Here is a 23147-nt window from a genome sequence, read left to right as displayed (position 1 = left end):
TTCCTTCACTGATTGAGACATTCTCAACCAAACATTATATCAAATAACTCTTATTTCTATATGTTTAATTATCATTTATTCAGTCAGAACATCATTAACAACTTTAATGTGTTCTCAAAAGTGTAACATATTCTTTTGGATTTTGTAGTTTTGCCCCAACAAGTGTCGTCGTTGGGTAGGCTGAGTATTGGAAACAAAAACTACAATCATATCCTTTTTAGGAGTTAACCAAAATATTGATTAATGCAAATACTTTCCATAGAGGGACACTTCCAGGGCATCACAAGGCTAAGCATGAGTTTCATATTGTCAACCAATGATGGAGATGGTAGGATATGTTGACACATGTGAAGGAAATTGGACACGAGGATTTCCATGAGCAGCAAAAGGATCTTTCCAAATTTCAATCGTATATGAACGTTACAATTAAAATCACAAAAGGAAACATATGGTTATGCATAAAACAGAAATTACAGGATGCTTTACTACATGATCAAGGGAAGGAATTAACAAACCTTTGAAGATTCATCTTCAAGTTCCTTAATCACGAACGCTCAATCACAATAATACAATAACACGAACGTTCGTCCAACATGACGGCTACACTGCACGAACACAACGAACTCAAACAAACCAATCACCACGGTCACGAACACCTCGAACACTGCGAATGGCCTCCACAGAACCTTGACTGTGTCGAGTTGAGTATGACACCACAAAGAAGGTTACCTTGGTATTCTCGGTGTGAGAATCTAGAGGGTGGACTCTGAGTGGACTTGGTTAGAGCCAGAAAACCAGAGGAAGAATAATCGTTAATGATTGAGCAAGTGGGAGATGAAACAACCTATCGTATAGGCCGATGCTCAATCGTTTAGTAAAAGCTATGCGATCGTCTACAAAAGCTATGCGATTGTTTAGCTCATCGTCTAGCTGAGTGTCTATCGTGCAAGAACACTCCACGATCGCTTAGCTAACTCCAAGCTATCGTTTAATAAATCTTATTTATTTGACAACTATTTTGTGAGTAATTTTTGAGATTGGAAAACTCAAATTAACTTACCAAAATTAGGAAAACATTTTTCCTTTTATCTCACGATTACCATGAAACCACTAATAACCTCCTACTCAATTGGTTATTAGAGAAAAAGAGATAATTATCCAATAAATAATATTATTATAAGTATAAATGATAACTAACTTACCATAATATATTTATAACCTACAGTTTTAATATTTCATCTCATGAAACATATAAACCATAACTCTTTTTTCTATTTCATGACACTTAATGTAAATCTCATTTACATTAATCCTCCACTAGATGCATCTCATACACCACACTGATCATATCATATATAATCAAATTACCTCTTGTCAATTTGAACAATTCAAATCAACACCAAGAATTGATCCTCAGTTTGAATCCATTGAGCTACGAAGGGGACCTTATGGATGTTGGGTTTTAAATCCTAAAACTCGTGGTTTGTAAACAATATAACTTATTCTGAAAATTCAATAAGTTGTTATTGAATATATTGCTTTTTTTTTTTAGAAATCCAATAAACTAAAGTCCCTTGACTATTACATGAGTACTTGAACTTTATGTAGAGACATACAAGAGGATCAGGTTCGAGCAAATAGTCAAAATGTTTTATAGTATATGAATAAGGTTGGGTGCCTTATTCTGGTAACATTATTGGATACGGCCTACTCTGTAGTTGTTACAAAGAGTTGTAAAGTGTTACAAACGAAATGATCCTAATTCGTTCATGTTGGGACATGAGGAGTGGGGACGTCCTGTGTAAATGAGTTTTGTACAAGATCGGACCACGAAACCAGTCACTCTTACTTTATACGTTGAGACTGACTATTTCAAAGCGATGACTTAGGTAACTTGACTTAATCATGAGCTAACTATAAATTTCTATTTGTTCGGGATTATCCTTTGATCTGCAAACGGTGAGAGTAGACCAACGTCTCTACTTAATAAGTCTAACATTTTGGGGATAAGACCAGATGAATAGCTGGGGATATAGGGTGCAAAATGGAATTCACTCCTACCCGATTAGGGTTAGTAGAGAGGTTGTTCCTTTTAAGTGCTGATTCTGGGTCTTGAACAAGAGGCCTCACCCTCTCATTGACCCGAAAGGGATTCGATTTGTTGATTGGATCACAAATCAATTGTTCATTAGGGGATCAGTGGGGCTTAAGGAACAAGAGGTAATTTCAGAGGTAAAACAAAGATTCGACCCAACCGTTATTACGAACAACCTGTGAAGGGTTAACTTACTAATCATGGTTATATCGAGTGACATAATATGTCTACAATTAGGGGAGTTCAGCTATGGGCTTTAGTGGAATCACCCATAGTTAACGAATGGGTGTTAGTTCAGTCTAATGAGTTTAGCCAATTAATCTCGGACCGTTGGAGCCCATGATCTGTAGGTCCGTGAGATCCCTACTAGCTCGTAAATGGATTAGCTAGCGTGATAAGTTAATTTGAAATGTTCAAATTAGAATTAAATGAAATTGGAGAATTAATATTTAAATATGATTTAAATATATGAAGATGAATTTGTGTAAAAATTAATTTAATATTTGATATTAAATTAATTAGAATTATTTAAATTGTTTAAACAATTATTTATTAATTTTGTTAAGAAATTAATTTTGTAAAATTAATAATATTTTTAATTTTATTAAATAAATTGATTTATGAAATCAATTTTGAGAAATTGAAAAAGAAGAAAAAAAACACAAAAATGGAAAATAAGCATTTTCTATTACTTCTTCAAGTTGCTCATACTAAACCCATCAACTTGGTCTTCATTTACTCCAATCATGAGCTGCATCTCATGAAGCTAATCTCTTTGCATGAGTTTTGCAATATATTGAAGAGATTGGAGTGATTTTGAGGCAATGCAATTGAAAGAATTTCTCTGAAAAATTCGTGTGAAGAAGTTGTTCTTCTGCTGGGTTGTTGCAATGAGTTTGTCTCTGAATTCCCTTAATTCAGGCTTATTTTGAGTCCCACAACTCAATCTAGAGCATCAAGAGAAAAGTAGGGAAGATCTTGGGGTAGTCTACAACAAGATTTAGAGGAGATTTGTAGTTGGAATTCAAGCTTTGAGGAAGTTCTACAAAGGTATGTCACGAAATCCATTTATTTCCGCTGAAGCATGCTTTCATTTATGCCAAAATTAATGAATTAGAGTGCTTATAAATCCCGGTCACTTCCGCTACACGATGGTATGTTCCAACAATGGTATCAGAGCATTTTATAAGCATTCAATTCGATTTAATTTTGGTTTGGTCAATGAGTCGGCACATTCGTAAAACATGTGGCTTGTCTTCTAATAAAAATCTTCCAACCATATTATACGAAGACAACACAGCTTGCATAGCCCAAATCAAGGATGATATATTAAAGGAGATATCATTGTATAACAAATTTGTTCGTAGGATGACCTAACAGACTTATTTACAAAGGCATTATTAACCACAACTTTTGAAAAATTGGCACACAACATTGAAATGCGGCTTAGAGATCTCAAGGGATGTTTTCATGAGGGGAGTAAATATATTGTATTCTTTTAGGAGTATGTATTATATGACATATGTAATCTTTTTCCTTTACTAAGATTTTTTCCCATTGGATTTTTCCTAGTAAGATTTTAACGAGACATATTTAATATATATATAGGCATCTAAGGCGGAGTATTATGAATATTATAATACGAAATAGATGTCCATTGCTTAGTATCTCAAAAACCATGTGTCACCATTCATGATGCCTTGTAGTAATTCAGTATTCTATAAATAGTGGATCTTAAAATGATATACTCATTGGTGAGAAATCCACACCAAATTCCACTAAAATTTACATTGTCCAATTTTATAATTTTGGTTATTTTATAATTATAATTATAATTTATTTATTATTATTATATAAAATTATTATTATATTATATCTTTCATATTCCAACTCCTTAATTTCATAATAGATTTTTCATTTTCAAAAAAGGGAAGAATAAAAAAAGAGAGACAGAAAATCAGATTGTCAGTTGTTACCTTTCTTTGAACAAAAGGCAAAAAGATAAAATCATCCAAGTAAAAACCCATTTGCCCATCACTCTCCAATCCACAAAATTGGCGCCACCTGCCTCTGTTCATTCCTGACCCACATCACTTGGAAGTTTCAATTTTTAGATTTCTTGAAGAAATTATCAGAACCCATTTTGTTCTTCAATTCAATTCAATCCAATTCCATCCCAATCTCTGTTCTCTTCACCCTTTTCTTCTTCTTTTTCAGTTTGGGAATTTACATATCTATATGTTGGAATCAAGACATGCTGAGAATAATATCTCAGATGTTGGTTGCAGTGGTGCTAATGACGATGGCGATGATGAAGACGACGAGACTCGTAAAACTATGGCGAATACACAAATCAGGCATGATGAGTTTGATGATGATCGGAAAATGGAGATGGGTAAAAAGGGGTTTGGAAAGGCGAAACAGGTGATGTTCTATCCATTTCGAAAGGCGAAGAAACAAATTCTTCGTCGGAGGATTAAGAGCGCTTCTTCTTCTTGTTCTTCTTCTTCTGTTACTTGTACTAGAAAAACAAATTCTTCGGATAAGAGGGGTTTTGATGGGAGTGTTAATCAGGGTTGTGGTTTCTGTTTTACCAAACTTTCAATTTCAGATTCTAAGAATGGGTCTCCTACTGATCCTAATAATCGGAAGTTCACTAATGAAATGTTGAAAGTTCTCATTGAGAAGAATGATTTCTATTCCAAAGAATCCAATCCTCACTTGGGTATTCATTTTTTGCTCTCTTGTCAATACAATACAGCTTAATAGTTTATACTTGTTTGGAGTTTGATGATATTGTTCTGGTTTTGTTTTGTGGTTTTTGTTTGACAGATGTTCAAGTGGACACTAGACAGAAACATTAAATTTAATTGGGTTTTGCTTGTTGAGGTATGTTACCATTGTTATCCATGGATTGATAGATTTGATCAACCTTTTTTTGTTTTTTTCCCCCATCTTCTCTTGTTTACTACGCAAATGAGAGAAATTTAGTATTTGGTGAGACTGTGGCCTTCTGTTTGGTTTACTTGATAGTAGCCTGCATACTCCAAAGGAATATATTGACCAAATTAATTTTACCGATTATCAATATTTACATTCCACACTTTTGTCATTTGAAAATCCTGTATAAGTTCTATGGTCATTGAAGGAGTCTTACATTTTTTGTTGTCTCCCGGATGAATTTGATAATTCTATTTTGTGTTCAATATATTTAATGTTGTCAATGGATTGATAGATTTGATCGACTTTTCCCCCATCTCTTCTTTGCTATGTTAATGAGAGAAATTTAGTATTAGGTGAGACTGGAATTCTGTTTGGTTTATTAGACTATTGATGTATGTTGATAGTTGGAACAAATACTCCAAAAGGAATATATTGACCAAATTAACTTTACCAAGCATCAATATTTGCATTCCTCACTTTTGGCATTTAAAAATCCCATGTGCGTTCTATGGTTATTGAAGGAGTTTTACATTTTTTGTTGCCTCCTGGATGACCAACGATTTTACATGTACTATTTCCTTTAATGTTTTGGACTGAGAAACATTAATGTTGAATGATCAGAGAGAGAGGCTTTCTAGTTATGAACAGCTATAGTGTTACCCAGGAGCAGAGCAGGTTGTTGAATTTTGAATGCGTGCATTTCATTGTTGTAATTGTAATACTCTTTGCTTATCTACAAGGATTTATTTTATTCTGCACTTGAGTCTCTTATTCTGCATGTATTCAAATCAATCAAGACTTTTGTATCAAAAAATATTATTTCTCTATTCTTCTTCATCGCTCTGTCTTGGCTCGTTAAGTTAAGTTAGCGATCTGTTAGAAACTTTGGTAGTAGTACTGTTGTGGATCTTAAACCAACACACACATGTATACTGCTGTCTGCCTTCTGTTTTCTTGCTGTATTAAGTTTCCAAGAAGCCTCATTCTCATTCATTGCTTTGTGACCAAATGCATGCAAATTTAATTCAAGCGTCTAGCCTTACCTTAACCATCCCTTTTCTCTTGTTCATTCAACTAGTGACCAAAAAGTTGTGGTGGAGGATGAAGTTGAGGATTTCAATGAGGCCATTGCTAGTTTTTGTAACATTGGTTAAGAAAATCTGCACACTGATGATTAGTATTTTAGAGAAGATGGAGATTTTCTGGAGATGGTCTTTGTTCTTTTGTTTGATGATAAACAATTTGGATTAGAGGTGTTGATGATAAACAATTTGGATTAGAGGTCCCTCCTCCAATTGATCCCTCTTTCAAAGCTATTGTTATGAAGCCAATGCCTTCTTCGGGTCTCTCTAAGTCAAGTTCATTGTTCCACTTTCGTTCTCCCTTCACTAAGGAAGATCTCTTTCAATATGGTGCAGTAACCGAGATTACCTTTTATGAGATTAAGCTTAAAAGTTAGATTGGTTTTTCGAAAGGTTCTATTGCAATTGTTGGTTTTCTGCTGCCAAGTCATTTTGTGGGCTGGAGCTTGCTTTTGATAGTCCCGTTGGTGGTCTTTCTGCTTTTGAATGTTGACTGTTCAGTTTGATGGCTGTTCTTTGGAGGTTTTTGGCGTTGTTGATTGGGTATGGTGCCTTGCTCCTTTCCTCTTTGGCGTTTGCGGCTGTGGCTTTCCTTTTGGAGTTTTCTTCTTTGATTTTTCAGGGTCTGTGTTTGGTTCGGTCCTTTTTGTTCTTGGAGAGCTTGTTTTGCCAATTTTTTCTTATATATATCTTTTTGTCATTAGCTTAGTTGGATGTTTTGTTCTTTTCCTTCCAAATTGGAGTTTATATTCTTGAACATTTTATATCTTTCCATTAAATCAATAAAAAAGTTGTTTCTTCTTAAAAAAAGAAGGAAAAAAAAAGTGTGAGCAAGTGTAGTAGATCACTTTGAGAGACGATAACAATAATTTTCTAAGATCTCAACAGTATGCACTGGAGGTAACCTCCATGGGTTGGTCTCATGGTCAAAATAAGCAAGTTTCAAATGGTTTTGTGATTTTGGGTTCAAACCCTAGTGGATCTATGTAAGATACTAAGCAAAGGGTTTTTTTTTTTTTTTTTTTTTTTTTCCCAATCATATGAATTGTTTAATGTAAAATGCAGTAGGTCATACCTTTGTCCTATTAATTTTCTCGAAATGTGCATACGCTTAGCTTGAAAGTTTCCCATTATAGATAAATATTTATTTTAGTTGTTAGTTGAAGAACATGTACTAGTTATGAGTCATGACTGTGTGGGTGGAGGATGTCTTTATTTTAAAGTAGGGGATTCAAACCACTGACTTTGTGATCATTAGCACTCTCGGGTGCTAGTTGGCGGATGCCTTTATTTGCTTAATGGAAGTTGGTTTCTTATTATGAAAGAAGAAAAGAAAAAAGAAAAAAGAAAAAACATATCTGATAGTTCTTACTGTGAATATGGTAGGGCTGTTCTATTCATTTCTTTAGGCTAAAATCGCAGTCTTGTTGAAATAATAATTTCATAATAGGCAGAAATACCTAGATTTGGTCTCTCCTAAGTGTTCCTTTTTGTTTTTGCACTAATGTTATCTATGAATTTGCAATTGCTGTTTACTTATAAAACTCTACAGAGTACAGTCTATACAGTAATGAACAATAAAAAACTTTATTCTATCTACAATATGAGGTAGTACTATCTGATTCCCTTATGCAGGGAGTAAGGCATTGTGAGACTCAGTGATACAGGTAGATGGCATAAAGTGTGTTATTAATTCTCCAACAGGGTACATTCTAGCAGGGGCTTTACGTGTTAAGTAGGGGAAAAATTCCGGTAAGACTAGCATGAATTTTCTTTTTATACTACTTTCATTCATTGCTTGCCAGAATGGTAACATTTAAGAATAATACGAGGTTCATGAAATAAATTAAAGATACTACTTGATGATTTGTCAAATTATGAATTAGAAGAGTAAGTATCGTGGTAATACTCGAAATTTTCTCGCGAAGTAGAATCTGTTTTGTAGTATTGTTAGCATATTAAGGTTTCTGAGGAGATGGTAGAAATTCTATGCATAAGCATCTCTTATGGAGATTGCCAAATTGGTGGAAGACGAAATATATTCTAAAACAAGGTTTTCTTTGGTGATGGGACTAGGTTTGTCTGAGGTCTGACTCTAATGGAAGGGAATATATTTCTTATAACGTTTGCCAAATCTAATTGTCTGTTCTTGATTGTTAAAACGACATTGTATAGGCGCAATGATAAAGTGTTGAAGGTTTTGATAACATTAACGGTGCGAGGACATAGTATAGTCGTGCAAAACTATGATATGAGAAGATTTGCTAGAGATAATTGAGTCGTCTTGATTTGAAGTCTAGTTATGTGAAATGACAACCTACAAAGAAATAGAAATTAGATTGTAATCAGACTATCTGTGACAGGATTCTATCACTAATATCGTATTATAAAGAAACAAGAATAGAAAGAAAAGAACAATCAATCAACAATAAATTTAATGCAATTAGGCCATGTTTATTACTCTAAGGTCACGTTTATCCTATTGAAAATGTAATAGATCAATGGGAATAAAAAAAGTGGGCTCCATTTGATTATTTTTAGTGTTATTTACTAGTGTTCTCATTTGTACTGACACATGGGCCCCATCTAAATTTATAGTAGAATAACGCAATCTGATTGATAAATAAAGGGTACTCAATCTAATTATACCTGAGAATTACGTATTATCGTTACCACTACCTTTACAGCTATAGTTACCGTAACGACTACCATTATTGTTACTGTTCTGATTGAAAAATTATTAATTTTGACATCTTTACTGTTACCATTACTGTTACCGTTACCGTTTGACCCTCAGAGGTAGAGGTAGAGGTAATAGTAAACTTGATAAAATTCATAATTTTAGGTAAATGCGATCAAAATTAATCTAATTACGTTTGTGATTCAAGTTCATTACAATTGATCCAACAATGAAATTTCATTATGATTACATTAATTTTCATTACAGTTTGGTAAACGTGGCCTAAAAACGTAATCTATCAATGTTAATTTGAAAAGTGGTTTCATTTGATTATGTTTGTTATTATTCACCTATGTTTTACAACCGTGATGAAATGTGAGGCTCACTACCAAATATGTAATCAATAAATGCAATCTGATTGCAGAGCTGAGGGTGATCAATTCGATTGTGTATGAAAATTATGTGAGACCAACAAGCTTTTTTTAGATACTTTTGAATGATTTTTCAACTTTTGACTATATCACAGTTATCTTTATCGTTGCAGGTATTGTTATTGAATGACCCTAAACGGTTACGATAACGGTAAGATTACGTTATTCATTGAATTACAAGTACAAAGTTAACTGCTTCAATCAAAATCAGATTATGTTTGCAAAATGTCAAAGCAAATGTGATCAAAAGCAATCCAACTATATTTACAATTGATGTTCATTACGATTGATCATCAATGGAATACTATTACGATAACACTAATTTTGATTATAGATGGATAAACATGAACTTAGTGATAAAAAAACATGCATAACAAGTTTCTTTTATTCTTCTTCTTTTTTTTTTTTTCTTTGGAAGATGTGATTCTCCTTCTTTGAACAAGTTCCTTTTTATTCCCTTTTTAGTACTTTTAGTTTGGTATATGTTCTTTTCGTTGTCCATGTGTTAAAAAAAATAGTTAAAATTGATGATATCTTATTTGAATAACAAAACTACAAGAAAATGAGAAAACATAATACACGTGATAACAATTCTACTCATGACAAAAGCAACAGATAGAAACAAAAATCAAATATCATTGATATGTTTTCAACGATATACTTTCTTTTAACTTATAGCACTTTATCGATGATAAAACTCTATTACTAATAGATATATAACAATGATATAAAGTATCACTGATCAACCTCTATCATAAGCTAATAAAAAATTTTCAATCATTGATGTGTATCATCTACATGCTTTCGGGTGAAAGTTTGCCAGTGATATTTTTAAAATAAACAATTGAAAAAAAAAAAAGTATGATAACAACCGTTAGACTAGGGTTATGAAATAATCGAAAATTAAATTGATAAAAAAGAAACTCTAACTCTGTCAAATAATTAATGTTTATTGAACCACAGTGAAGGTTCATTAAAAAAAAATACTTTCAAAACATTGTTATGGTCAGAGAAACACACAAGAATGAACCAAAAATAGTATTTAAAAAAAAATGAACCAAAAGAAGAAACTAAAAAGAATCTAGTAACACAAAAATAAAACATGCATTGAATAGAAAATGAACCAAAAGGAACTATGAAGAAGAAGAAGAAATAAAAAATAAAACAAGTATGGAAGAAAAATAACTAATTACGACTGCTTAAGAATCACAGAGATTACAAAAATAATAGAGATTTAGGGATGAAAACTAAGAATTATAGAGATTTGGTTGGGGAAGAAGAGAGTAAAATCAAAGAAGATATGAAAATAATTGGGAGTAAAATCACAAAGTGATTTTTGGAAGAAATTGATTGGATCAATGTTTTTGGGCTGAAACCTTTAGACTACGGTTGAAATAAAGCGATTTAATTTCTTAGATTAAGTTGGATTTGAGTTTACGAGTACTTTTCAAAATCAACAATTTTACCCACTAACATTATCGAGTTTGAAAACTCAAAAATTCAAATGCAATATAATAAAAAATTTTAAAGATCAAAAATGTAATTTTTCTTGAAATTAAAATCCATCCATATTCACGGTTAAGAAACTGAACTTTCAATGAACATATAATTGTACAACTACGTTTATTTGTTTGAGTTTTCCAACTTTCAAAAGCTCAAGTTTAATCCATTAAATAATATAATATTTATCTTATTTATTTTATAGGACTCTAAACTATACCTATATTAGCAATAGCACTCATCAACATGCATGAATGTGTTATTCATTCTTTGAGAACACAATAATAAATGTAAGAATAAAAAGAATTAATTTTTAAAAGTAGAATACATTTTGATATTTTTAAAAATATAAAAATAAGGAAAATTATAAACATTAAATAGCAAAATTTAATATTCTTTTATAAAGGCTAATAAAGGCCGATAGAAGTCTATCTATCAATGATAGAAACTGATATAAGTATCATTGATACTAGGTGATAGATGCTGATAGAAATCTATCGGTGTGACAGATCCATACTTCAATTATTGAAATCTATCATTGATACTATGTGATATATGCTGATAGATGTGACAGATCCATACTTCAAATGATGTAATAGTAACAATAAGGATCATGATATAGGTTAGTCGGTCCCACGTGATCTTCAAACACAATAGGATTAATCGACTTCTGCACCAATTAGTTTGTGTTATTCGCTTACAAACTTAGAAGTGGGTTTCACATTTCATTACAATTAAGGTACACAAGTAAACAAAACAAACATAATCAAATGTGACCCACTTTTTAGATTATCATTGATTTATTACCTTTTCCTAAGGTAAATGTGGCCTTAGATTCAAATTCAATTTTGTATCTATTTGCTCATAGAAATATAGCCATCCTCACTCTTTCACGTCAATCCCACGAGTCATTTATCCATGCTTTGTTCCATAGCTTCTAAAGATAGAACCAAGATTCACGTAAATAATGTTTGACCTAAAACAATGACAATAACGATAATGATGATGATAAATGTGATAGATTCATAATTTTAAGTAAATGTGATTAAAGAAATTCAATTACATTTATGATTGTGGTCCATTCTTTCCGAACATGACATCTATCAATAAAATTTCATTATAATTACACCAATTTTTATTATGGATTGATAAACTTGGTCAACCTAATATATTTCAAATATTGAACTATACTTATGTCCTTTTCTTGTTTATGAATTAAGATATACTGGGAGAGATTAAATTAAGATGGCCTGGTTCACGCGGAGAATGGGGCAAAACTATATAAAATCTTGAAAATTTTGAAAATTTTGCTTCAAAATTCAAATATGAATGGAAGTTTGACGTAATGATCTGCCATTAGAGTACAAAAATCATGTAGATAATGCTATTTAATTCAATTTAATAATAATTATAACAATTAATATATATACACACTATTGATATATTTAATATTGTATTTTTGATCGAATCAGAGGTGTATCTCTCAATGAAACAAAAATGAATTTAATAAAATGTTATTTACTAATTTGATTTTAAATTCATGGATTGAGATTGATTCAATTTGGCAACTATAATAATTTTAAAATCTTCCATGGTTGGTCTAGTTTCAATTTGGTCTTAATAATTTTAAAATTATAAGAGTCTCAATTTTGTTTTCTTTCTTTCAAGCTTTTAGAAATGAAGATTTTATTTACTTTGTTTTATGGTTAACTAACGCATAACACATTGATCCAAATTCTTGACTTATTGATCGAGAATATATGTTTAACTGATTGATTATTGTCAATAATTATTTTTAATAATCTTTATGATTGAGAGGTTTAAACTTTTAATTTTTTAGTCATAGAATACATAAACTACATTCAATTGACAAGTGTTGGTCAAATTATAGTTACTCGCTTGAAACTATCCCAAAAGATCAAAACATAGTTACTAAATTAAAATTACAATTGTTGAAACCATGTTTTTAAAAAAAAAATCTTCAAAGAGTAAGAATCAAATAAATATTATATCTAAATCGAAGGATTCAAACGTTTGACCTAATCCAGAAATGAGTTTAATTGAGCTCAAACTCACTGCACAATCTACCATTGTTCTCAAAGCATTGAAAAATGATTGGAAAAAAAGAGAAACAAATCCCCAAATCCCAATTATTATTCAAACAATCAGTGAAAGAAAGAGAGAAATACAATACAATCAGAAGAACAACAAAATGAAATCAAATTCCAAACACAATCTTCACTTTCAATTTCAATTTTACAGAAAACCTCCATTGATTTGTTCTATTTATTTCGGTGCAAGCCTTGATTTGATCTTCTCAACCTCCTTAGTCCCAATCTGAAACGCCTTCGTCAACACGTTATCAGGAACCGGCGGAGATGCGGCGAAAAGCGCCGCCGCAATCGATTGAGTACCAGGCAACTGACTATTAAACGCCGCAATCACCGCCGCCGGAACCTTGCCGTTGTTTTTCTGGAAATGGACCAATCCCTTAGGGAAAACGAAGATCTCCCCCTTCTTGATCGATTTCGAGACAAGAACGTTGGCGGTTGTAATGAAGCCGACGTCGAGTTGGCCTTCGAGGACGAACACGATCTCGGTAGCGCGTGGATGCGTGTGCGGCGGGTTCAGGCCGCCGGGAGCATAGTCGATTCGCGAGAGGGAGACGCCGAGTGTGTTCAGGCCGGGAATTGATTGAACGTTGGCACCGGTTACTCGTGAGCCTAGGGTATTGTTGGTGAGACCTGGTTTGGCCAATCCATCGAAGAAGAAATCGTTTGCTGAGAAATTCGATTTGCAGGTGAATCCGTTTACTTTGATTCCTGTTTTGATTGAAATGTTAGTATCTGAAAAACATAAACCGTTTGGGAATGCTGGTTATGAATTAGAACCTATAATGTTGTCTAGTTTGAGCTTAAACATGGATTAGAACATAAGAAATTCTTTGAATCAATCCAAATTCCACCTCTTGGGAGGACAGTGTCTTGAATCTTGGTCTTTTCCTTCTTGTTCGTTTTAGCTTAAACATGGATTAGAACAGAGGAAATTCTTTGAAACAACCTGAATTCCACCTTTATAGAGGACAATGTCTTGATCTTTTTCCTGTTCTTCTTCCTTCTAGTAGACTATGTTTAGACAGCATCTCCATTGGTATGAGAAATTTCGAATGAAACCAAACTCAAAACTCAATTCTAAGTCAACAAAAGACATTTTGGATGAAAACAAAAGCAAATCTTCCACATAGGCACAAATTCAAATAGAGATGGTGAAGTGTCTTGTCTGAACAAAAACCCTATACCCTTTACTCTTAACTATGAACAAATGAAAACCCATAACCCTAAACTTAGAAACCAATGATTATGCAACCTTGTTAGAGAATTGGGGGAACATGGAAATAGAGAAAGAGAGGTTAGCTTGTTGAAAGTGGTGGAGAAGAGAAGTAGGTACCGGAAGCGAGATCGGCGACGCAAACGTCTTGAAGCAAATCGGGATCGGCAACGGCGAAGAAGAAGAAGAAGAAGGCAAGAGAAGCAGCAAACAGAGCAGGGGGAGGAGGCTGCTTCATGATTGTGAAAAAGGTTGGGTGAAGAAGAGTAAAAGGGAAAAGTTGGAGAAACTGTTGGGTGTGTTGGGGAGGTGGGTGGAGAAGTTAATATATAATTGAAGCTAAGAATTGAATTTGATTAGATGAAATGATGATAGTATTATTATTTGAGAAGAGATAGGAATGAAAGGCAAGAAATATGCCACTTCTTAGATCGAAAGGCAAGTCAATGCCTTGACGCAAGGCAATGGGCCATGTTCCCACTCTTTTTTTCTTTTTCCTTGTGAGAAATTTCAGACATTGGATCAACGTTTGAGCTCCATCCCATTCTCTTACGTCTATTGGAAGTATTGACCAAAACAAAAACTTATATCTCACCTACTTCAATTTCTTCTCCCTCTCCTAATCTCCATCTACTTCAACTACATAATCTATAGAGATTAGAGATAGGAATATTCATGAGTTGGGTTGGATTGGATTTAGGGATATTTTAGGCTCAATCTTATGATTTGGTTTGTGTATTTTTCTAACCCAAACTAACCCTTATTAAATTATGAACCCGAACCAAACCAACCCATAAAAAATGGGTTGGATTGGTTCAGTTCCATTGGTTCCTTAAAAAAAAAAAAGCTTGGAATCACCAATAAAAAACACATAAAATTCCACAATCCACAAAAACGATATCCAAAATCTATTATAACAAAACAAGTCTCCAAAATTCACAAGAAAGACCATAATGTCTACGAAATTCAAAATATAGGCAACAATGTTTTCAAATATCTACAAAATCTATAAATAAGACTATAATGTCTATTAGGGGTGTTCATGGGTTGGGTTGAGTTGAAAGACTTTTTAGACCCAACCCAATTGTTTGAATTATAAATTTTTTCAACCCAAATAACATTTATTAAAAAATGAACCCAACTCAATCCAACCATGAAATATTTGGGTTGGGTTGGTTTGGGTTAATCGGGTTATTTATTTAAAATTAAGCAAAACGTAAATGTGTAAAAGTCTAATTTAATTATTTTCATATATTGAATTAAGTAATTAACAACTCAATTTAATTTTTTTTTCTAAAGTGTAAAGAAACTAGAGTTGTTGAAGAATAAATTATTAAAAAATTATTAGAATTAAATAAAATTAAAATCAATATATGTATAAATAATTGTGTTATAAGTAAGAAAAAATATATTTTAAAGTTAATAATAAATTCGGATTGGTTCAGGTTGGTTTGTGTTATATTATGTGAACCCATAAATCAATCTAATCCATAAAATTTTCATTTATTTGAACCCAACCCAACCCAAACCACATGGGGTGGGTTGGATTGATCGGTTTTTTCGGGTCATCAGATTTTTTGAGCACCTCTAATTACAAATATATGCTTTAATGAGTTGAATTATGTACAAATTAAGAAATAAATTTTGTTAATTTATGTGGTTAACAAAATATGATATTTAAGATATCATTACTTATATAGGAAAAAAGAAAAGAGTAGAAAAAGTTTAAATCAAAATAAAACAACCTGCACCCCAAATGGAAATTCTTATAACCTAAATTTAAAAAAATATGGACTTCGTATCCAGACACAAACTATTATATTTCAAATATAAATTATTACTATTATTACTCACATACTATAATAATTTCATATTATAATCAAGCGGTCCAGTGTTAATTTCTCAGACTATAATTTTCGGCTTGGATAGACTTCCTTCTAGAAGAAAAGTTTATGCACTCTTATTCAAGCCCAACTTCAACTCCTTTCTTATGTTTGATAATATTGTATTAAAAAACACACAATTTCTGTGTGTATATATACATAGATACGTACATATATATAATTTAGTTTCTATGTTTCCGTTTATTATGATAGTTATTTCATCAGCTATGTTTATCTGGTACTCTTAGAAAACAAATAATAAATTAGAAACAAAATTGAGTTAAAAATATGCCCTTTTCACATTCAAACGGTCACTTTAAGGGGCTAAACAACTATATCCATACTAAACACAATTCATTCCCATCTAATTTCATAGATAACTCAACTCTACTAATTTCATAGTTTGTATCTTGATAACTTCATATTCCCATCTAATTTTTCTTAACTTCAGACTAAACAACTATGCACCCTAAACACAGATAACTTGAGACTTCAAACTCATCTCGACATTCTAAACAACTCATTGTTATACATTCAACCTACATGATGACATTCATGATATTGTTTTACATAATTGATAAAGGTGACACGATGCTCATTCTACTTAGCAAGATATAATATTATATCTATATAATTTAGTGGGCCATAATAGTTAAACACCATATTTGTAGATTGAGCCTACAAACTCATATTGCCTTAATTTATATGGAAGTAGTCATAGTTATGATGGCTTCTCAAATTGTTGTAAAGAAAGCTAAATCTACTATATTAGTCTAAACTAGATCCATGATCAACATAAATATAGGAAGAATCTATGGAGGATCTTGGTATACACTTCATATTGTGGTAAGTGGCTCAACCCCTTCCCAAAAAATTAAAATAAACAAATAAAAAATAAGTAAAAGAATAATAATAATAATAGTAAATAAAAAGCATGGTAGAAAATTTCCATCGAAATCTGCCTCAAAATTTCAGTAGAGGGAAATTTCATTGTTCCCCCATTTCGAGGAATTTTCGAGAAAAATTTGAGAAAGTTTTTGTTTTGTTTTTTTTCCCATTTTGACGAAGTTTTGATAAATCTCGAGAAATTTAAATTTTTTTAAGAAATTTTTATATATTGGAAATAACTATGTTAACTTAGTTCAAGATTTTCAATTTTATGATTTTAATTATATACAATTGTATAGGTTCACATATCAATGTCATTTTCGATCAAGGATGAACGTTTTCAATGTATTACTTTTTTTTTTTTTTTTAATTTCAACTTTATTTTCAATCCAAAACTTTCATTTATATAGAAATTGAATTTAAAAAACACCACAAAAAGAATATATACTAAGCTCATTCAAATCTTTTCTATTAAATTTTCACATCATTATTGAATTGATATGAGTTTTTTTTTTTTTCCTTTTACTTTTCAAAACTTTCATACAATTTTCACATTTCACTTCAAAATATTCATAAATTTTATATTATTTTAGAATTATTTTTCTATTTATTTTTTAAATTTCAGTTCTCGTATCAACATTTACAATATACATATAAATATTATCTTATTTTATAGAAATGATATTAAAAATGGTCTATTATAGACTAATTAAGCAACAATTAATGTTTTATTAACTAATTATAACAATTTTCATAAGTTGTCCCAAAATTTCCATCAATATCAACATTTCCTTTGAGATCAATATATTCAACCCTGAAAAAAAGAACTCAGTAAAAATTGTTTCGAATACCCAAATATAAAAAACTGAATGTTTGTTTAGCTAATTAAAACTTCCAAAAACGAAAAATTAAGACCCCATTTGATAACCATTTGGTTTTTTTTTTTTTTTTTTTTGAAAATTAAGTCTATATCATCCACATTTCTTACTATGATTTGCATTTTTCTTAAGTATAATAGTTGAATTTTTAGCCAAATTTTAAAAATAAAAACAATTTTTTGAAAGCTGCTTTTTTTAATTCTCAAAATTTGGTTTTGTTAACAATTGGTGAAAAATGGATAACAAAGGAAGAAATTTGAAGGTAGAAATAGTGTCTATAGACCTAATTTTCACAAACAAAAATAAAAAACAAAATGATTACCAAATAGGTCTAAAATTTTAGAGTCAGCATCCAATTATTTTAAAATATTAAAAAGAATTTTAAAAAACGGTGATTTTTGTAACAATTAAAGTGTAAAACTTGAAAAAGCTCTTAAATTTGTGAAAATGTTATGAAAATAGGTAAATGACTGTTTTTGAAAAAAAAAAATTATTGCAGGATACTTGGATGCGTTTGTTGTCATTATCGGCCTCTCGTGAGCTTGATGGCCTACCTTCTTCTCTTGGTCTGCTTTTTGAGCTTACTTACAAGAAGGCTAATTAATATAAGTTAATACGAAGAGTGTATAATTAAGCTAAGCAAACAAAAGTAAGGTCACAATTCTTCTTGGAAAATTACAAAATTACTTACTCTTTCCTTTGAGGTTGTCGAATGAAGCTAGTTGTAATACCCTTCTTCTGGAATTTTTCTGTGGTTATTTATAACTTCGACAATGTCAAAGTAGTTTGTAGCGTTTAATGCTGCAAGGTGTCATGGTCATACTTCTTTAGCCGTGTAGTACCATGCTTCACACATGTTCATAGTCAGCCTTAAAGGAAACTCAAGTCCCAACTACTTTTTGTTCGACTCTTTGAAGCTTCGTTGAACCTTAGACGAGGTTCTTTCATCCTCACCCGAATTGAAGTTCATTCAATCATACATGTTGCCCGTACGTGTATTTTTCCTCATATGTTACTCTAACTAACTTGCCTCTACTCTAGATCAAGCCTTGAGGCTTAACCTTGCCCATATACAAGGCTAAGGTCATCACAATGCAATGTCACATCTTTTTTCACCACCTTGGTTTTCAACAACACGACCCCCATACTTCTACATCGATGTGAAACTTTACCAAGATGAGTTCAGATCCTTCATTGGGTCAAAATAGGTCTATATCATTCTACTGAGGCTTACCTGGTACTACGAACAATTATTGGAGTTTGTTGGGGGCATAATAATGCTTACTAGGCTCTATCGGTCATTATAGTGCTTATCGAGACAACTCGAGCAAGTACTATGCCAATTGGGAACTATCGAGTCCCAATAATGCCCTAAATCCATCCCAAGTTTTGGGACATCACCAACTTTCTCCCTCATACTTGTGCATGCTTATTGAGAAACATTGTAAATCGACCCATAGGTAACTTTCCAACTTGGGGCTTCTTGGATATCCATCCATCTGACATATGGAGGCATGAACCTTCTCATGTTCAAGCCGAATCAAAACTGCATATTGGGTGGTATATTAAAACTTCTGGTCCATGGGCATGGGCGCAATGCCGACACACCTTTACTATGCAACACTGTCCATGAGATCCTATTCTTAATAGATCACGTTCAAGACACTTGTCTTGCAATGCTTGTCCACGCCATGACACACACGTGCCATGGGTAGCTCATTTAGGCTATAAGGCCCAAGGGTGATGGAGAGCTGGTACCATAACATCCCCTTTAGTATACTCTGAACATTTTTTTCTTTAATACCCTTGCACATGGATTTGGCGAGGAGTCACTCACAAATGTAGAACGCCCCCTTGAACTCCAATTGACACAAAATCCGATGTGCTTGCATATCTCGTTGATATGCATCTAATTCTAGAGCCGGTTGTTAAAACTCGCAATGGAACCTTGACTTCCAAGGTCATGGCCCGAGGCCCCACTTGGCCTTCGCTGATTTTGTCACTAACACTACTAATGACACTGATGGTTGTCTTCTTACTTGTTGCTCAACCTATTATGCTTGCCCACTTATCTTGGTGTGTTGGATGATGCACCATCCTCCTTGGCCGTATCACAATACTTCTTCGGCCCTTTATCTTTCCTAGACGTGTCGACACTTATGTGTCATCACAACCCTGCCTACATTAGTGGGGTCATAATCTACTTCCTTCAAGTATGATTGTGATACGTGGTGTTAAACTTTGTTATTTTTCAATTGGTATATATTCACCAACTCGGTTGGTCAATCTAGAACCTAATCTTCTAATTTTTTTTTCTTTTTGGGACTCATGTTTCCCCATGTCGTAATCAGTTTTCCTTGGATGTGAGCCCCTCATAAACTTTGTGCATTACAATATATATGTTATAAAAGAAATATTAATGAATTTTAATGTATCAAATTAGAGATGTCGTTTTGATCCTTTGGTCCATTTGGGAGCATCAAAATGACTTGAACCGCTCGGGAGCTAAAGCAAGGTTGATTGAATGTGCTTGTAGGTTTGATGGAACGTTTGTTTTTGTTAAGTAGGGGGAGAGTTGTGTAAATCATGGTGTTTGGGTCCTTTCTCCTTTTACATGGAAGCTAAATGTTGACACCTGTTGGAGCGATTCTCTCAATGCGAGAGGGATGAGATGGTTGTTCGTGACTCTTTTGGGTCTCCTTGGGTATTGGCTTCAAACAAATCTCTAGGTATCCACCAATTAAGATTCTTGAAGCTCAAGTTATTAAGAAAGGGATTCATCATTGCTCCTCGTAGACGGATTTTTAGGCCGGTATGCTTGTGGTTGAATTAGATGCTTTGGATGTGATGAAGATTTTGAATCGTGAGGATGTGGACTTGTATTAATGGTACTTTAATTTTTGCTCAAAGCTTTGAGCGGGTTATTTTCTCTTTTCGTAATCGTATTGGGAACTCAATTGTACATAGACTTGCTTAGGTTGCAGTTGGGCTGGAGGTGTTGTTGAGTTGAGCGAGTCTTCTTCTATGAAAGACGAGAGTTTTTTTTGGTTCAAACTTTTTAGGGTGGTTATCCTCTACATTGTGTTTGTAGGTTTTATATATTTAATTTATTTCTTAAAAAAAGAAAAGAAAAAAAAAGAAAAGAAAAACTATAAACATATGTCAGCAGAATAGAATAGAATAAGACTTTTATGAGGGCAAAGTACATATTAAAAATATATATACACACACTTTGAACCATTCTTTAATGACATTGAATATGACGGCCGCACCCAACACAAAATGAACTGCACCGTTTATTTTTGTTTTGTTTTTAATGAATTGCATTTATTCTGGGTACAATTACTTTGATCATTGCATTTTGTTTTTGATAAATAATGAGTTGTATATATATAACATTTCTTCACATATAGTTATCAATCAACTTAATTAATGAAAGTGAGATATCCCGATCATCATAATTCATAAATATAGGAGGCAACCTCAATACTACAATTCCTGGTTTGATTACTAGGCCAACCAAATTATAGTGCTAATACTTTGTTATAAACAATCTTGCAATTTCTTTCTAATTCTCCCAAAATTAAAAGCTCTATACTGACAGTTAATCCTCATTGAGTCATCCCACCTTTCATTTTATATGAAATTTGATCAGATTTAACTCATTTTTTAACATGTGTAATTTTAGAAATATAGATCTACATTCTATTTTTAAAGGAAAAAAATATATATTTTTAAGTTCCATTTGGTGACCATTTTGTTGTTTTTGAAAATTAAGCCTATTTCTTCATAATTTCTTCCTATAATTGCATTTTTCTTAAGTACAATAGTTGAATTCTTAAGCAAATTTCAAATTCCAAAAAAAAAAAATTTCAAAAGCAATTTTTTTTAGTTTTAAAAATTTGACTTGGCTTTTTAAATGATTGGTAAAAAGTAGATAACAAAGGAAGAAATTTGAATATTAAGCTTGTAGACATTACTTTCACTCTAAATTTATTTTTCTTTGTCTACTTTTTACTCATGGTTTAAAATATCAAGTTAAATTTTGAAAACAAAAAAGTAGTTTTTAAAAATTTTGTTTTTATTGTTGAAATTTTGTTAAGAATTTAACCATTCTATTTATTAAATATTCAAATTATTGTAAGAAATTTAGAAAAAATAGATTTAATTTTAAAAAACAAAGAATTATTGAACAAAATCTAAATGATTATTGAACGAGACCTTAATATTTGAAATTCGAATTTCGTAGAAGTGGGGTGTTTGAACTTTCAAACTTAGACATTTTCTCCTTAAAATTTGAAAAAGTAGTTTTAATCAATGCGGTCAATTTTTAGCTAATGAAAAGGTGATGATATTTAATACAAATTTTATTTTTTTAACATGAAAATACTTCAAATATATATTTTTTTTTATCTTCTTTCTCCCTCTTCCGTTGGCCACCGCTCGGTCTTTAAAAAAACGTGGAGAGTGGGCGGCGACGACGACAATTGGGGACAAAGGAGAGAGAAGGGATAGAGAAAAAAAATAGATTTTTTTTTTTAATTTTTAAAAAATAAAAAAAAACATATTTAATTAAAAAATTTCATGTCAACTACTAAGCTGATATTAAGGACGGAAAAATTGCTTGTGAAAGTACTTTCTTAAAAATTGCTTGTAAAAGTACTTCTTTGCAATGGTAAAAAATACTTATATGAGAAACTTGAGGTGTGCTCGGAACTTTCAAGAGTTTAATTTAAAAAATATGTCATTTTACAAAATTTTAGAGTGTTTTAAAGGGAAAAATTAAAAGGATATTGTCCTTTTAGAAACTATTTAGTAAAATATTATTGTTTTCAAACTATTTGTAAAAATATTGTTGTTTTTTTTTTTTAAATAAGTCGAGGGTTCAAAATTCGACCTAGCTCAACCTTCGACCTTGCCCTTCCTAACATTATTATTGAGTCTGTTTAATTATCATTCCAGAGATCTTTCTCTATCAAAAGATCGTATTTCGAAATTTTCATAAGGTCCCCTGGAATTCCTTCCAAAGCTTGTTGAATAATTTTTACGGATTCTGTCATCTCAGCAAGTCTGACTAAATAACGACCTAATGAATCTCCTTCTTTTTGCCACTGAACTTTCCAATCAAATTCGAGAGTGAGATTATAAGAGACAGTGAGAGTTTGAGAGAGCGAGAGCGAGAATACCGTACAAATTTTCCTTTTTTTTTCCTTTTTAATTATTACACATTCCACCTTCTTCTTTATAATCTTTTTTTTTTTTTAATTTTTCCTTTTATAAAAAAATTCTAAAAATATTTATTATTTAGGGATGGCTATGGAGCGTCAAGATAACATACTATCCGGTAAGATCATTATCTTAATATATATATAACATATTAGTATTATATATTATTAATAATTCTGATTTCAAACAATATTTTATAAATAATAAAAGTGGA

General features: G+C 31.8%; 2 protein-coding genes across 6 annotated transcripts; one reads left to right on the top strand and one right to left on the bottom strand.

Moving 5' to 3' along the window:
• Nucleotides 1-4086: 4086 nt before the first annotated feature.
• Nucleotides 4087-9606, top strand: LOC120080390. Of its 5 annotated transcripts, XR_005482503.1 has the most exons (4): nucleotides 4087-4820; nucleotides 4928-4984; nucleotides 7756-7872; nucleotides 9345-9584. XR_005482503.1 is itself a non-coding variant. In XM_039035041.1 (3 exons), exons 1-2 carry the CDS (start codon nucleotides 4334-4336, stop codon nucleotides 4957-4959), a joined length of 519 nt encoding a protein of 172 aa, XP_038890969.1. In that variant the 5' UTR covers nucleotides 4087-4333; the 3' UTR covers nucleotides 4960-4984; nucleotides 7756-9606. The 5 variants fall into 5 exon arrangements, 3 of the variants coding, with proteins under 3 accessions (XP_038890969.1, XP_038890968.1, XP_038890967.1); XM_039035041.1 differs by having other exon boundaries at nucleotides 7756-9606; XM_039035040.1 differs by lacking the exons at nucleotides 7756-7872; nucleotides 9345-9584 and adding an exon at nucleotides 6117-6930 and having other exon boundaries at nucleotides 4090-4820.
• Nucleotides 9607-12821: 3215 nt separating this feature from the next.
• On the bottom strand, nucleotides 12822-14430 carry LOC120079013 (germin-like protein 5-1). The gene is made up of 2 exons (XM_039033182.1): nucleotides 14179-14430; nucleotides 12822-13553 (listed from the first exon to the last, which is right to left on the bottom strand). The coding sequence occupies exons 1-2, from the start codon at nucleotides 14294-14296 to the stop codon at nucleotides 13018-13020; spliced, it is 654 nt and encodes a 217-aa protein (XP_038889110.1). The 5' UTR covers nucleotides 14297-14430; the 3' UTR covers nucleotides 12822-13017.
• Between the last annotated feature and the right edge of the window lie 8717 nt (nucleotides 14431-23147).

Source organism: Benincasa hispida, chromosome 6 (genome assembly GCF_009727055.1).
Source record: "Benincasa hispida cultivar B227 chromosome 6, ASM972705v1, whole genome shotgun sequence".
Classification (NCBI taxonomy): domain Eukaryota; kingdom Viridiplantae; phylum Streptophyta; class Magnoliopsida; order Cucurbitales; family Cucurbitaceae; genus Benincasa; species Benincasa hispida.
Note: the sequence above shows the minus strand (reverse complement) of the source record. Positions and strands in the feature narration are given on the sequence as shown.

What these genes read in the sequence shown, in the direction of transcription:
- LOC120080390 (XM_039035041.1), top strand. Translation starts at nt 4,334, where the DNA reads ATGTTGGAATCAAGACATGCTGAGAATAATATCTCAGATGTTGGTTGC. An exon ending in AGAATCCAATCCTCACTTGG is followed by an intron (nt 4,821 to 4,927) that starts GTATTCATTTTT and finishes TTTGTTTGACAG; the next exon opens with ATGTTCAAGTGGACACTAGA.
- LOC120079013 (XM_039033182.1), bottom strand. Translation starts at nt 14,296, where the DNA reads ATGAAGCAGCCTCCTCCCCCTGCTCTGTTTGCTGCTTCTCTTGCCTTC. An exon ending in CGTCGCCGATCTCGCTTCCG is followed by an intron (nt 13,554 to 14,178) that starts GTACCTACTTCT and finishes CAATCAAAACAG; the next exon opens with GAATCAAAGTAAACGGATTC.